Below are 17,486 nucleotides of genomic sequence, written 5' to 3' on the forward strand. Positions count from 1 at the left end.
CATTAAAAAAACGCTCTTTTTAAACTCTTTTCTGCAGCAGTAAAAGTAATGGTCTCTCTTATGAGTAACCAAGTGACAGAAGTTAAGGTTCAGTGCATCATAGCAAATTCCAAATGGTTCAACGCGATGGCGAGTCAAAGGGAATATACATATGCTTGAAACGACTGCATTTTAAAAAAAAGATACTTCTTGTATTTCTTGACCCAATGAAAGATTACCCCTGCAATTAAAATTCTTACTTCCTCACTCAGAAAGTGCAGGAGCCTGTGCCTTCATATTCTTTTAAATAGGCTTTCTCTTTGCGTTGTTGGAGACTTGAATTCATATCGATTGCTGACATTTTTGTCATTCTCCAACTCTGAATAATGTAAAAAAAGGGGGAAAAAAGTCTCTACCTGCAACAGCACTTTTCTGCGGACGGCAGCAGAATGGCTGGGCCTGAACTCTGTGGCTGGGCCTGACTCCTCAGCCAGTTCAGATCAAGTTTGTGAAATTCCCATGAGAGGCTACATTCATTCGCACGCCGTCCTTACCGTGTGACCGCACAGCGGCTCAGCTATCCCACATCCTCGGTTACGTAACCATCAGAGACACTCATCTCTCCCCAGGACCCCCCCCCCGCCTTTTTTTCTTCTTCTTCCTCTCTTTCCCTCTGTCTTTTACACTTTGAACTATCCTCTTCGACAGCTGGATTCTTAATAAGCAATACAAGCGGTACAAATGGAATCAACACAGCCATATGTAAAATAGATGGTGAATTATTTATTAAGTGTTACACAATCTCCATCCCTAGCAGAAGTAGAGTTGTGCTGAGGGCACCTCTGGCTTTGTCTTGTCCTAAGATCTAGACAGAAGAAAGAATATATACATCTAGGGGGAACTTTTTCTCTGCTTCCACAAAAAAAAATCGACTTTTAAAAATTAATTTAGTAAAACATTTATATGTTCTTGAGATGTACAGTAAATATCACAAACTTTCATATCAAGCAACTATAAGAAAACATTTCCATTCAACAAAAAAAAGCCATTTTAGTGCAAATGGAGTTGAGATACAAAAATACTGTGGTGTATTTTTCTTCCTCTCTGGCATAAAAAGGGACGGTTGCGGGGCTGGAGGGCTGAACGGTGGTTAGAGGTGTGTGTCGGCGATGGGGATCCGTCTCAACTCAACAATTTGGGAGTTGGCCACGCTCACTCCATCGTGGCTTCCATGGATGGACTCGTTATCATTTACATTAAGGCCAGTCCCTGAAACAGAGAAAGACGGCTAAGTGTTAGATCTGACATCTGTTCATTTGTATTTATGTTAAAAGGATTTCCATGTTCTTCTCCAGGATCTCATTTTCCTTCACAGTATATATATGTATATATATATATATATATATGGCCACAACTTCTTTATAAACAATTTGATGCAGTGGATACAGAAGTTGTACAGCACAAAAGCCAAGGCACATTCAATTCAAATGACTTTTAAGGATTCACAGACAAAAAAACAAAACAAAAAAACAAACAAAAGGAAAACTTAACAGTGCTGACTATTCATTATGTTCATTCTTGTCTCATCAGCTGACATGCTACATTTTCTTTCATTGTTACACAACCAGCTGGAAATGGGGAACATAGGATATGATCATAATCGATCCCTCACTCGTAATCATATTAAAGTAGTTATAATCACATTAAATAACAGCCTCCCAGGTATTATGGTTTTATATAGTAGTTATCAAGCCATGTGGACAGTCTGAAAACAGTGACACACATCAGTGTAAATAATAATTAGCATGCATGCACGCACAATCAAACACACACACAGACACACAGACAAAGAAGTGGGCCCATGCATGGACACGGTAACCTGTTAAATTTTCATCAGGGAAGGAAAACATCAACCAATGAGATTTGGCTCAGCCACTGTGTACCGGCCATATAATGCCTGCAGCTGATACCGTTATCTACAAGGGGGACAATGAGCAGCAACTTGAACCCCTATCTTATGCTGCCTTAAGGTAAATCTGCTCTCTAAAGGGTAAACTGTGACCCGTGGACCGAGGTTACGGGGTGATAAGTGTGACATAACTAGAGGGATTCTGAGCTAGAGCACACCAGGCTCAGGTATGTCAAGGCTTTTATTAATGATGGTGAATGATAAGGGAAAAGCTCTTCTATTACAGTAGAGCCACGCTGTTAATCATCAGCAGTCAGATCCGGTCTGCATCTGTGTGTGTGTGTGTGTGTGTGTGTGTGTGTGTGTGTGTGTGTGTTAATGAATGACTACTTAATGAAATGAGACTGGCCATTCCAGCGCTGCTTGCTGACCCCTGACAGGTAGTGGTACCATGTTATGTAATTCTAATGAGGTAATTATCTTTACTGCTGAGCGGTTCAGAATCGGTTCAAATTAAACCAGGTTACAAGTTCAGTGTGACGAGCTGTGAGAAGGGCAGAGGTTACCGGGGAATGTGTGAAGGCTGCACTGACGGCTGAAAGCTTAAGGTCCTTGTGACTGGTAGGGGTTGACACCAAAATCACTTTCCAGTTTTTTTTGACAATGATGCCATTTTCTGATTTCAGTAATAAGCTCTATTTTTTTCCAGATGCAGGAAAGATCGAACAGTTATGTTTTTTTTTTGTTGTTGCCATTTTTGCCTTTATTGGATAGAGGGTAGTGACGTGGCAGACAGAAAACAAAGGGGCGTCCGAGTAGCGTAACAGTCTACTCCAATGCCTACCAAGACGGGGATCGCCAGTTCGAATCCCCGTGTCACCTCCGGCTCGGTCAAGCGTCCCTACAGACACAATTGGCCGTGTCTGTGGGTGGGAGGCTGGATGTGGGTATATGTCCCGGTCGCTGCACTAGCGCCTCCTCTGGTCGGTCGGGACGCCTGTTTGGGTGGGAGGGGGAACTGGGGGAAATAGCGTAATCCTCCCACATACTACGTCCCCCTGGTGAAACGCCTCACTGTCAGGTGAAAAGAAGCGGCTGGTGACTCCAAAAGTATCGGAGGAGGCACGTGGTAGCCTGCAGCCCCCCCAACCCACCCCCCGGACTGGCAGACGGGTTGGAGCGGCAACTGGGAGGGCTTGGAGGAGTGGGGTAGTTGGCCGGATGCAATTTGGGAGAAAAAGCGGGGGGGAAAACCATAGGGGAAACAAGGGGCAAGAGAGATAGGTACGACATGCAACAAAGGTCACTGGTTGGAATCGAACCAGGCACGTTACGGCTATGTGGTATGTATTTTATTTGCCTACTGAGGCGCTCAGTTTTTTTTTTTTTTTTTAATTGATGGCAAATGTGTTCCTGGATAATCAGAATGAATACATCGTATTGCTGAGTTTGCATACAAGGGCTCCATTCACACATACACACACACACACACACACACACACACACACACACACACACACACACACACACACACACACAACTTTGGGTCCAGTTCTCCCTGTAATAGCACACTCAGTGAGATGTTATCTCTCCACCCTCTCAGCCTAAACAGCACTCATTTACACCCTTGATGATAGGCGGTGTTTTTCTGGCCGGTCTCCAGTGGCCTCTAACAGGTCACCAGTGCTGTGTCCCAGAGACCTTATTAGCACTTAAGCAGTACAACAGACTCTACTCGTGAGTTTGACCTGGGTCTCCACTTAGTTTTTCTCAAAACTCCTTCAAAGTTTTCTTTGCAAATCTGACACATACGGCTTTTGGTAAGACCAAATACAATTTAGTGCTGAAAAAAATGTCATAATGAACTTTATAATGATAAATTGTCCACAATACCAATTTTCAACAATTTTGAATATTGAGAAAAACAAATTAAACAAGATGAATCGAGCTTCAAAAGACCATAACCTATAGGATCCAGTGACGTCTCCTCATATTTAGGCACATCATTCTTCTTCTTCTCTCTCACTTTCTATCACTCAGCCCAGTTACCCCTGTGCAGAGGTGTGAGACTTTAGCTCTTTCTTGGCTGTGACACTCGGCATGATTTGGAGCATATATGAAGGGGACGGCAGATATGCATGGCAGGCTGCATATTTTCCATTGATAAGGTCTCTATCAGTCAGAGCACTCACTGGCATGAGTGTGTCTTTGCGTATGAGTGTGTGTGTGTGTGTGTGTGTGTGTGTATGTTTGCATGTGTAGTAGGGGGCTGGGGGTGAGGGTGGGATGGTGGCATACTAAGAACTGATAAAGACCTCCTGAGCAGTAAATGATTATAGAAACCACAACCATGGCTAGGATATGAGTAATGGACAGCGAGTTGTCCACACCTGTACAATCGTACTTAAAGAAATATGGTGTTTCCTCTGTAACATGCTGATCTGATTTTGAGATACTTTATTGATCCCTGTGGGGAAATTACACTCCGCATTTACCCCATCCTAGCTGTGTAGCTAGGAGCAGCGGGTAGCGCCATGCAGCATCCGGGGACCAACTCCAGTTCGTCTCGCCACGCCTCAGTCAGGGGCGCAGACAGGAGTATTAACCCTAACATGCATGTCTTTTTTGATGGTGGATGGGGGAAACAGGAGCACCCGGAGAAACCCTACCGCAGACACGGGGAGAACATGCAAACTGCACACAGAGGACGAGCTGGGATGATCCCCAAGGTTGGACAACCCCGGGGTTCGAACCCAGGACCTTCTTGCTGTGAAGCGACAGCGCTAACCACTGCGCCACCGTGCCCCCCATTTGATTGTTTAAGTTAAGTTTTTATAGCAAAAGGACATTTGCCAGCTGGGTTACTTTTAATATTTAATTTTAAATGATTTGCAGGAACCCTATTACCTCTGGCTCTATCTCCCAGTAACAATATAGAGGTGTCTTATTCAGACACTGTAGAGTAAATACTCAGTGATTTGAAAGAGTGAGAGGGGATAAGTGTGTGTGTGTGTATGTGCGTGTGTGTTGCTGATATATTATCCAACAGTTCAGGCCCTCGGCTTTTAAAACATTGATGGTGGTGAAAGCAGAATGGTTTCCAAGGTAGCAGTGAGATTCAAAGTCTGCAGAGGAATGACTTAGTGTGTGTGTGTGTGTGTGTGTGTGTGTGTGTGTGTGTGTGTGTGTGTGTGTGTGTGTGCGTCTGTGTGTATATACACAAATGTGATTATGGGACCATATCCATGTGTGGTGAATGTGGGATCCTCACCAGTCTTTAAGGCAAATATGAGGTCGTCGAACTCCTGTGACTCCTCATCTCCAGTGACCAGACTGGTGTTGACAAAGCCTCCCTCTGTGGAGTAGGTCTCCATCACAGGACTGGGCTTATACACACTACTGGGCTGGCTGCTGGGCCGCAGCGAAGCCCGCTCCCAGTCTGCGGACACCTGTTGCAGGCAAATGCATGAACGCACGCACACACACACACACACACACACACACACACAAGTGCGGAGATATGTATAGAGACATCAGTATCCATCAACAAAAGTGTAGTTAACATTTTTTAACATATATATGGCTGCACTAGGAATGTCCACTCATCCACTACCTACACCCGCTTTATCCAATTTAGGGTAGCGGGGGGCCTGGAGCTTATCCCAACAGGAAGTCAGTGGAAGGTACGGTAGATACTCTGGACAGGTTGCTCGTCCATCACAGGGCCCACTCACACACCACTCACACACCACTCAAACCAATGGACAATTTCATTCATTCTCCAAACTGCTTATCTTTACTCAGGGTCGCGGGGATGCTGGAGCCTATCCTAGCAGTCAGTGTGGCAGGCGGGAAGACACCCTGGACAGGCTGCCAGACCATCACAGGGCCAACACGACACACACATTCACACCTACGGACAATTTAGTACGGCTGATTCACCTGACCTGCATGTCTTTGGACTGTGGGAGGAAACCGGAGCACCCGGAGGAAACCCATGCAGACAAGGGGAGAACATGCAAACGCCACACAGAGGACGACCCGGGATGACCCCCACGGTTAGACTATCCCAGGGCTCGAACCCAGGACTTTCTTGCAGTGAGGTGACCGCGCTAACCACTGTGCCACCGTGCTGCCACCAATGGACAATTTACAGACTCCAATTCAGCTAACATGCATGTCTTTGGACTGTGGGAGTAAACCGGAGTCTCCAGAGGGGAAACTTCTATGCAAATACGGGCAGGACATGCAAACGCCGTTCAGATGGGGTGGAATTGAACGCAAGAACCTCTTGCTGTGATGCAACAGTGCTAACTGCTACGCCACCATGCCACCCACTGAGCAAGTCTTTGCTTCAGACCCTCTCCCTCTTGTGATTTATTGATGACTCTGCACATTGGAAGAACATGTTGAGTTCACTGTCTTTGTACAGGGTACGGTTTCATCTACCAGCCGTGAAATCACGTATGTAATGAGTTAGGGTCAGACAGAGTGCACGTTGTCAAATTATCCCAAAAGGTTAAGGCCCACAGGGTCATAGCAGGTTCATGGGGTGAGAGGCTGGTCACTGGCTTTGTGGTTCCACACTAAATCGAGGTTTACATGTAAATTATGTCCGAACCCTGTTCCAACGATGACGATCATTTACTCACTACTGAACACTCACGCCTTTTAGGACAAAAGGCGGCGCAATTAAGAAGCTCAGCCCATAGACACAATGAGAGAGAAAGAGTGAGGGAGGGAGACAGAGAGAGCGAGTGAGAGAGAGCGCATGCATTAATAAAGATAAACAGAGAGAGAAAGAGTAGCAATGGATGGGAAGACAGGAATGGGATAGAATGTCAGAGAAAGAGTCCCACACAGCACAACCAGGTTATACCTGAGGGACTAAAGCAGGTTTGGCTAAACAACGCACACTGTGTAAGGAGAGGAGCTGATCAATAAACTTTCTACAATATCACTGTACTAGATGTGACAAGCATCCCGCAACCCTAATTACGATAAGAGGCTTGGATAACGAATGGATGGATGGATAGATGTGAAAAGAAAGTATTGATAAGGTGACATACATAAGTGATTTCAATGTGTGTGTGTGTGTGTGCATGCGCACACATGTGCGTGTCTGTGCAAGTATCCTGGTTAGGTGACTTCTGCTTATGGCCACTGATGTGATGACCAACACATTGTGGCCCTCCAGACAATTAAACCCCTCACAATGCAAGTTGCCATCCATGTAGTAATCTCCCGTTGATTTCCACCATTCAAATCACACATCTTACTCTGCTCTTGTCAGCAGTCAACCCCATATGTTGGGGTGTTTCTGGGTTGTACAGGAGTAGCCAAATCTCAGAAAGTCAGCGTACTGTCATGAATAAAACAAGATTGCTGGATTCCTTCATTGGTCAGACAGACAGAGAGAGAGAGAGAGAGACAGAGAGACAGAGAGAGGAAGAGGAGCGTGTTGGAGGAAGAGGGTGGAAGGGGGATGTTCCAAAGAATAATGAAATTAAATCTGCCCCTTTTCTCCTCCTCCTCTTTCTCTCCCTCTGTCTCAGCGCTCCTCTGATTCAACCAGTCCCTTTTTTCCAGCTAACTACCTCCTTATAGGGTATTCTCCAAGAATCAACTTGCTAAGGTGCTGGTGGCTAGTGTAGAAGTTGTGTTTGTGCGTGTTGGTTTGTGTGTCTTGGGTCTGTCTGCATGTGTTAGTGTGATATAGGGGGTCTTACAGAATCTCGAGGAGTCACAAGGAGAGTTTATGGAGGTATTAATGAAGGCCATCAAAAGTGGCTGCTCAACCACACACACACACACACACACACACACACACACACACACACACACACACACACACACACACACACACTCTGGCCCAGATGTTACATAATGACCCTCTCAATTTTGTGGCAGCAATTGAGGGCTGTTGGGCGTCAATGAAAAGCAAACAGTCAAACAGAGTGAGTGAGGGGCACAGCATGTTCCCTGTGGAGGCGCACACAGCCCAAGTGAGAAATGTGTGAGGGTGGACAGAGAATAAACAAACACACAGCCATGGGAAAGGGGCTGAGGGAGGTTGGAGGAAGAGGAACAAAGAGCAAGAAAGAGAGAGAGAGAGAGAGAGAGAGAGAGAGAGAGAGAGAGAGAGAGAGAGAGAGAGAGAGATGAATAAAAAACAGAAATAGAAGTGGTAGAAATGGGGGGGGGATTCAGACGAAGAGATGCATAGAAAAACGGAATGATAGAGAAGATAAGAGGGGAACAAGGTGAGGGGGAATTTATGAGAATGAAAAAGAAGAACAAAGCCAAGTACTGAGTTCATTAGAGCTGAAGGTAGGGAAGGTGAAGAGGTCAAAGGTCAAAACAGAAGCAGGGCCTCTGACTAAATTAAGGTGTAAGATTAGATTTATACAGGGACTATGGATCAAAATAAGGCTGTATACTCTATGTGCATCAGCCTTTGTGTATGTGTATGTGTGTGTGTGTGTACTCATTTTTCTTACCCAATGGGGCCCAAATGACCCCATTAGAATAGAAAAACCAGAAACCACCTACCTTGTGGGGCCATTTTATGCGGCCTCACAAGTAAAAGGATCTATTTTAGGGTTAGGACTTGGTTTTAGGGTTAAGGTTAAAATTAGGGTTAGGTTAAGGTTAGGGTTAGGCATGTAGTTTGCGTGGTTAAGGTTAGGGTTAAGGGCTAGGAAATGAATATAGTCAGTGAAGGGGCCCCACAAGTATAGATTTGCGAGTATGTGTGTGTGTGTGTTTCTCCTACCTCCTCCATGGCACTGATGAGATTCTGAGTAGATTTGCTGATCTCGCCTCCTACGGTGGCAGCTCCCCCACCCTGGTATGCGGAGTCAGGACCATCATGGCCGCTCATCTCCACCGTGTAACTGGCTTTGGCCGGCCAACACAGCTGGTTGTGCATTACAAAGTACACAGCAAACACATACAGGCCCTGCAGAGAGAAGGGAGGACATTTTAAGTGTTAAAACAATACTTTCTACCCTCTATCCTCAGCTCTCATTTTCTTATCCAGCACAAATGATAAAGTAAACATTTTTGCAAAAATGCAATGTTTTGAATAATTAATAACAGACGGAGCAATATTTGTTTTACGGCTATTGCTCATAATAAAGATTGAAAACACCGATGGGGGTCATCAGACATAACACAATAAAAATCATTATCATCGAGATCATCTCCACAAACATCGTTGTTTTGCCATCATCATCTTCTTCATGTTACACTGAATGACCAGAGGGGAGTTGAATTTCCTCGGGGATCCTGCTTAGCACAGGGGCGGTGCACAGGACCACGACAAAGGCATGCCCTGAGATGTATGGAATGTCCTTACATCATCTCTGGGGCATGACATCGCGGACACACGGGTGGGTCTGCTTCCTCCGCTTCATCGACAGACCCTCTGGGTCAACAGCAACGGGATGCGAATTACCCCACGACACTGGTGTGCCAGATTCCACAGAAATGTTCCATGTTTCAGAAACACCACTCGGCAGGCCACGACATGATGGAAGCCACAGACAGAGACGAAACACGGGATAAGGTGGCGTAAAAAAAGCTCAAGTGCTCACGCACAATCTGCACAGCTGCTTTACACATACACACACACACACACACACACACACATACATACATACATACATATAATATGAGAACTACTTGAATTTACCGATGCAAGCTGGTGAGGCAGTTGACTGTGTGTGTTTACGGGCCACCTGCTACATAAAGAAGTTGTTATGAATTGTAGATCTGGTGAAATGTCGAGTTGAATTTAGGGGTGTGCGGCTATCCCTTTTTCTATTTTGAATTCACAGCGACACACACTGTATCACACACACTGGCTAATGGTTATTCTGAACACATTGTTGAGATTCACCATCGCTAGACACAGGCAATGACTTCTATTACTTCACTATTATTTTGTTTAAATGACATTTTGCAATTATTTTTCGCCCGTGAGAAATGCTGGCATGAAAAGCATTACTTTTTTCTTTTTTTAGTTAATTGAGCATGGTTGCCTCACAGCAAGAAGGTCCTGGGTTCAAGCCCTGGGGTGGTCCAACCTTGGGGGTCCTCCTCTGTGTGGAGTTTGTATGTTCCCCCCGTGTCTGCGTGGGTTTCCTGCGGGTGCTCTGGTTACCTCCCACAGTCCAAAGACATGTGGGTCAGGTGAATCGGCTGTCCTAATTTGTCCCTAGGTGTGAATGTGTGTGTGTGTGTCGGCCCTGTGATGGTCTGGCGGCCTGTCCAGGGTGTCTCCCTGCCTGCCAGTAGCATGCAGTGAGGTCTATGGCTGGGTAGGCAGTAAGTACTTACCTACAGGCCAGACAGAGGCACAAGCAGACTCTGCCTCAGCAGCCTGCATTCACGAATGCTAGCTTTGGGAGCAAGCCATCCTGAATAGGGCATGCCTTTAACCGATAAAACAACAAGTTTTACATGATATGTTTTGCGACAATCTTAACAAATTAAAGCTAAAATAAATAAGTAAAAACATTTATTTTTGGTTGTTTTTTTTTTTCTAACTATAATGATATTTCTTTTTTTTCCTTATCAGCCTGGGTGAGGCACTGCCTTGACTGCACATCACTGTCGCCTGCTACTCAATGACTGCTGGGATAGGCTCCAGCATCCCCACGCCCCTGAGAGCAGGATAAGCGGTCAGGATAATGGATGGATGGCTAGTTAATCAAATGAGTCAGCAACCAAGGACTATTTTTCAACGAGTTTAAAAGTTATGACAGCTCCAAAGTCTGAAACTGTCTCTTAATACCGTTTGCATATTACAAATTGATGCTTGTCAATTTGTCCAGTTCTTAAACTGGTAACTTGCATAACAGCAAACCACATGGTGCTACCATATAGATTAAATGTCAGTATAAGTGGCCTCGACCGCTGATTAACAGGGGACAGTAAACTGGCAGAGAAGCCTCCTCTATCTTCAGTAGAGCAATAAACATTATCCATGCACCAAAGGAACATGGTCATAGAAAGGACAAAATAAACTATTAATGGCCACCACAATCAACATAATGAGCCATGTGAGGAAGGCAGCAGGATTCAAACTGTGCGTTTATTTGTGTACCGTAAATAGTTAACATCCAGCTTGTAAGATGGGAAAAAGCCTTGCAAATGGATGTGCACACAGAGCAGCCTCACAGGTCATTAACTTTGCTTCATAACTTGATGTGCCCAGATACAGTCTGCAAGTAGTCTAACTCTCCATGCATGTGTGGTATTGTTTTTGGTCATTTCATCATTATAGTTCTGTAGTTCATACTGCTGTCACATTATATTCGAATATCGAATTTAATTTCGAATTTGCATAAAAACATGAGATTCGAACGTAAATGGGGAAATTCGGATTGAATAAATAAATAAATAAATAAATAAATAATAAATACATTGATTGTACTTTAAAATGATTAATTAATCAATGTCAAAAATGCCAAAAGTATGCTACGGCAAGAATTCCAGCTCTAATTACCCATAAGTCCATTACCCATAAGTCCATGGAGCGGAAACGTAGGCCTAGGCTGCAGCCAGAAACGAGAAAATGGAGGAATTTGGTGCTGCCGACAACGAGCCCGATGATCAGCATACCAGAAAGATCGTCACTCCAGAGAATCTTAGGAGTGCGATTGGGAAACACTTTGGTTTTTGGACTTTAAATGGAAAGACTGAAAACAAGGACAAGGTAATATGCAAACTATGTGAGCGTGAACTAGCATACCATAGTTCCACGACCGACCTACATGCAGTTCCATCATCTGGCCGAATACAAAGAACTGCAGGACCCTGCTGGTGCGTCTGCTGCTGCTAAACAACCGAGGCTGACAACGTTTTTCTCACCTTCGGCTGCTCTGTCCTCTACACGAAAAGAGGCGATCACTTCACAACTCACCAAATTCACATGTAAAGACATGCGGCCAATAAGCATCGCGGAAGGTGGAGGCTTTAAAGATTTTCTCCGTGAAATTGAGCCACGTTACACTATCCCAGCAGAACCACAATAACTAAAAAAAAATTGTGAAACTCTACGATACTACTCGTGAAAATGTACGCCAGATACTAAGCGATAAGGAAATTGCACTCACTACAGATGGGTGGACGTCTATAGCCACAGACTCTTATGTTACAGTTACAACACACGTAATGTCGGAGGCATGGGAACTGAACGATAAAGGGCGATCTGTTTGGAGAAACATACAAGGGAAGGGGCGAGACGAGAGACGACCAAGAAAATGTACTGCACCAAGAGATGTGGTCCTGCCGAAGAGAGACAACGATGCCAGCAGACAGCAATCCTCTTCTATGGTGGAAGACGCTGGGTAGCGCAAAATATCCCCACCTGGCGCAGCTTGCAAGAAAGTAGCTGAGTGTTCCCGGGACATCAGTGCGTTCTGAGCGAGTCTTTTCCACAGCTGGGAATATTGTTAACAAAAAGCGCTCCGCTCTTGACACTGAACACGTTAACCAGTTGATATTCCTGGCGAATAATTTGTAGCCTCCCAGTCCAGTTAGGCCTATGTGTAGGCTATGTATAATCGTATTTACAAAGGCCACATAACCCACTATTTTTTATTTTATTATTATTTATTTTAGTTATTTAGTTTGGTGGGCTTGCCTAGGCTACTTATAGGCCACGTTCTGTTAGTAGCCTACGTTACATTGCCATGGCAGCGCTGAATGCAGCCCAATTGCCGTGAGGATTATTGACATTATTATTACTTTTTTGAGAAGCATACTCTGTGGTAATTGTTTTTGAAAATATGGCAACATTTGACTTCATAATTTGCATTAAACTTCACTAATTATTTCGACCGAAATATGTTGTCTGTCTGCTTGTCCCCTCTTGTGGATACAAATGGTAAAACGCATGATCAAAATAATTACTGGTCAATAAATTACGGGTTATTTTTAGTCTTGCCATTTTAAAGACCGTTTTTTACGTGGAAATTCGAATCCAAATTCGAATATGGGTACAATTCTGCCACGAATATCGAATATGTTTTTTTCTTAAAGTGACAGCCCTAGTAGTTCAGTAAGTTTTGGAGCTCCGCATATACAACTTTATCTTGTTCTTTCTTTAATTAAAAACAGGGCATGGAAAAGTTGGGGCTTTGGTTTAGGGTCAAGGTCAGAATCAGCGCTTGGTTAGGGAAGATAACTGCAAATAGAAGATATTTGCAAGTATAGTGGTGACAAGCTGCAGCGTTGTGCACCTGCAAACAGGTGTGTGTGGCCACGTCTGGGTGTGCAGATTGCTACCTGTGGCTCCATCAGCACAGTACTGAGGGTGATTAGCACAGACCATTAGCGGGCAGCACAGTTTGAGGAACAGGCTTTGCTACCATAGACCTGTTATGTAAGTGTTCCTTACTCACAGGCAAGGCCGCGAGGTCTATGGAAAGGACAGAGATAAGGCGAGAAGGAAGGAGGGAAGAAAAGAGAGGGAGGAGATAAGCAGATAGGGACTGTGGCTTGGATTGAGAGAGTGAGAGAGAAAGAGACAGACAAAAAGAAGGTCTGTTGGAAAAGAGAAAAAAGACTACTGTGAGACAAAGAAATTGAAAGGGGAAGGATGATGAAGTGGTACGGGACAGTAGAGGAAAGAAAAAAGTGAAGCAAAAAAAGCAAAAAGGAAGAAAAAGTGCATTTGGGGAATTTTCTATGTAAAGTAGAAATGCTGAAAAATGAAAAGATGGACTAACTGACAGATAGTTCTGAGGGAACCAACAGAGGCGGGGATGGTTATAAAGTGAGTTAACATTATTTATTGGCAATTTTCTACGAGTTTAAAACTGAATAATTCATTAGCTTAATGTTCTCCTCACTGAGGAGCACAGTTGATTGGATGCTACCACTATTTTCTGTGCTTTTTTTTTTTTTTTTAAATCTGTGTTTCTCCCCTTTTAATTCAAGTTTTGGCATGTCCAATTCCCTGTTTCCCTGAGGTCCAACCATTGCATAAACCCTAAGGTAGCAGGAGAGGGCAAACCCCCCCCCCCTCCACATGCACCCTTCCTCTACATGTGGAGCCAGCCAACCTCTTCCAGGTCTCTCCAGAAGGAATATTACGCTTCTTCCTCCAGATCCACCTGCAGCTGTACAGGCGCCCTACCACCTAGAGTCGCTATTAACAACGCGGGACACAGCAACCACTACTTGCTCTCCAGCTGGAAGCACTGCCACTGCTGTTGGGCTGGATGCAACGGTGGCGTTTGAACCGTGAACCTCTGCGTTGGGACGGTAGCATATTTGTGCCCCGTGCCACCCAAGCATTCCCAATTCTTTGCAATTTTGAGAGGAAGACCCCCCCCCCCATGCATATTAGCAAACACTGTCCTCAGCAGGCTTTCTCAGTGATCCCGCTCTGACATCTGCCCATCTTAAACCACAGGGTTCAAATTACATCTGCGCGCTTTAGTGCGTGCGGGGCCGACGGCGAGCCCCTAATGAAGCCACGGGGAATTTATGGTCTATTTATAGTCACGTGTAAAGATTCAAAGAGGATGCAGGGGCGAAATTGAATTGAGAGGTGGCCTGGCGCAGCTACAGCACGCTGTTGTCTATTTGTCTGCGTGACGAAACAATGAGGTAAGGTTTACCGGCAGCGGAGCTGACACTGGAGAAGATAATGAGGAGCGGTGATGTAATGATTTGATTACCGTTTTCTAATTCAGCCTGAAGAGGAGCAGATGCGGCTCCAGACCGACGGATAAATCAAACCGGAGGAAGGGAGGAAAGGGCCGAGAAGACACAGACAGACATGAAAATGGCATGATGGAAACAACACATTGTCTTGTTTCAGCTCCATACACACAAGTACTGAGCAGACTTCATATGCAGTCATCAGTGCCACTGTGGTCTATAGTCCATACGCTATATATTTAAATACACACACAATTAACAGACGCACAGATCGCCGTAACATCTGCAGTCGTTTAACGGGCAAATCAGCTGTTGAGAAGTGTGCCGCCATACAACCAGAAACAACTGCCTCAACACAAAGGTGAAGTAAACACGGAAAATTCTCTTCATGGAAAACTCGCGGCATGAAGCAAACAACACGACCCCATGAACTGTGCCTCACAGCACAGATATAAAAATGCTTGTAACCTTGACACAAACAAGCCAAACAGAAAAATGGAAAGTGAGAATTGTACCGAAGCCAAGGATCAAATTTACTGTTAGGGGGGAAAAATAGCTGGTGGAATTAACACGTTTCCATTAACAGGTGTGTAAAAAGTATATATAATCTTATATCTGCTATTTTAGCTGCAACGCTTCTGAACTTGCTTGAGCACGTTGGTAATAAATATGGTTAACTGCTGTGGAAAATATTTTGTATTCATTCCTTCCAGACTCCCCCCCCATATTAACTCCTTGAAACATGCTGCATGGCTAATGTGTTAACTTGGGGGAAGTGTAAATTGAGTAAGATTTAATTCGTCATTTTTTTTCTGGAATAAAAGCGCTCTATTCCCATTTCTAGAGAAACATACATCTTCATCACACGTGAGTGTGTCGTCACCTCGTTTTCTCAGAAATGAACCTCCTTAACACAACTTGCACTACATTAGCCCCACAACTGTTGTGCATCATAACATCTTAATTGCTCTTCACGCAGTGCAACATGTTGATGAGAAACACATGTCCCAGTTATGTTGACCCTTTGCTGTTTTACCTTCATGTCCCCCCCAGCAGACACCCCACACCGGTCCTCTTACTCCAACCCCTTTCCCGTTCCCAACTAAATGAATTAAACTTGTTCTGTAACCCCAGACTCAAATGTATGTAATGATTAAGGCTTATGACACACACATCCACAAATATGCATCAATTGCAATTCCGTTTGGAAGATGGCGACGGCCTCTCAATGAGACGCCAAGTCTCTTTCCTTAGTGGCACTTTGTAAAAACTGGATCCGCTGTAATGATTTACTGATGTTCCTGGGCACAGTGAGCTTTAGAGACTCATCTCTCTCCTGTCTCTGTGTCACCCGGGTGAACCCTTCGCTGTCTCTACAGCAGACATGGACCAAACCATAGAGCCTATGGTTTTATTCTCCGCCATAGCTTCAGGACTGATGCAAACCGAGTCTTAAACAGGTATTGTCCCGACTTTGGCTGCTCTACACCAATGTAGGAGTAGAGATGGAAAATCTTGTGGGTGGTGTTTATCCAGCCTGAAGTCAGTGTGATGGGAGGCTTGTGTTAGACTGGAGTTGCATCTTTTCATGTTTCTGTTCTCCAGAGAATTGGAGGGGATTTTGGGGCTTGCGCACGAGTCTGTGTGTGTGCATGTGTGTGAACGTGTGCTCATGTGTGTTCATGTGTTGTAGAGGCCAACTGACTGAAGAAAGAACATGGAGGCCTGGAAGGTCTGCATCAAAGGCAAGAGTACACAAAGGATGCTTCAGAAGGAGCAAAAGTTGCCTTTTAGCCCAAACATCCAACCGGGGTGTTTTTTCTCTCAGTTAAAAAGAAAAGTGAGAGCGATGCTCTCAAAAATTTAATCATGCCTCTAATGACATTTAAAAAAAATGTAATCAGGGGGTGTCCGGGTGGCATAGTGGTCTATTCTGTTGCCTACTAACACGGGGATCTCCGGTTCAAATCCCCGTGTTGCCTCGGGCTTGGATGGGTGTCCCTACAGACACAATTGGCTGTGTCTGCAGGTGGGAAGCCGTATGTGGGTATGTGTCCTGGTCACTGCACTAGCACCTCCTCTGGTCAGTCGGGGCGCACGTTTGGGGGGGAATAGCGTGATCCTCCCACGTGCTACATCCCCCAGGCAAAACTTCTCACTGTCAGGTGAAAAGAAGCAGCTGGCGACTCCACATGTATTGGGGGAGACATGTGGTAGTTTGCAGACCTCCCCGGATAGGCAGAGGGGGTGGAGCAGCGACTGGGATGGCTTGGAAGAGTGGTGTAATTGGCTGGGTACAACTGGGGAGAAAAAGGGTGGAACCCTCCAAAAAAAAATCTCAATCCAGTTCTCACAAACACACACTCATACACACACACACACACACACACACTTAAGCTGATATTCCACCCCCGTTCTTATGGATATGTCCATGTTTTTCCCCTCTGTTCTTTTTTCGCGAAGCACTTTACTTTCATGAAGTCATTGTAAAGTTATTGTTACACATACTTAACATCCTCTGGTATGAAGAAATGACCAACGATATTAAAGAGTACCATTCTCTCATTGGTCGGCTAAGTAAACAGACCACATTACGTCACAGACGGTGCCAAACTTGATTTGAGCTGACAGACAAGTGGTAAGTGCGACATCGGCTGTTGACTGTGACATCACTTCTCTTCATTAGTCACTGCACCAATAGGACAAGTTTACTTTAGTGCAGAACTGTTGCCTTTGGCAAGTGGATGCCACATATCACCACGGGTTACCACAGACCCCTGTGGCACACTTGACAGGCGGATGGCGTCTCTAAGAGGATGATGGAGGAAACCAGAGGCATTTACAGACCTGCTAACAAAGAATAGACTCGACTGTATCGAAAAGAAACAAGGGTAGAATGATATGCCACATAACTTAG

The 17,486-nt window shown here is 44.8% G+C and overlaps 1 protein-coding gene across 2 annotated transcripts in view; it reads right to left on the reverse strand.

The window, feature by feature from the left end:
* Positions 1 to 774: 774 nt before the first annotated feature.
* adgrv1 (adhesion G protein-coupled receptor V1) overlaps positions 775 to 17,486 on the reverse strand; it is a 180,067-nt gene continuing 163,355 nt past the window's right edge. For both annotated transcript variants that reach the window (XM_056301758.1, XM_056301746.1), the window contains 3 exons: positions 8,664 to 8,849; positions 5,160 to 5,337; positions 775 to 1,248 (listed from right to left, as the gene is read on the reverse strand). In XM_056301758.1, coding sequence (XP_056157733.1) covers positions 1,130 to 1,248; positions 5,160 to 5,337; positions 8,664 to 8,849 — 483 coding nt within the window. In that variant the 3' untranslated portion in view covers positions 775 to 1,129. The remainder of the gene's footprint in view (positions 1,249 to 5,159; positions 5,338 to 8,663; positions 8,850 to 17,486) is intronic.

This window comes from Lampris incognitus, chromosome 1 (genome assembly GCF_029633865.1).
Source record: "Lampris incognitus isolate fLamInc1 chromosome 1, fLamInc1.hap2, whole genome shotgun sequence".
In the NCBI taxonomy this organism is placed as follows: domain Eukaryota; kingdom Metazoa; phylum Chordata; class Actinopteri; order Lampriformes; family Lampridae; genus Lampris; species Lampris incognitus.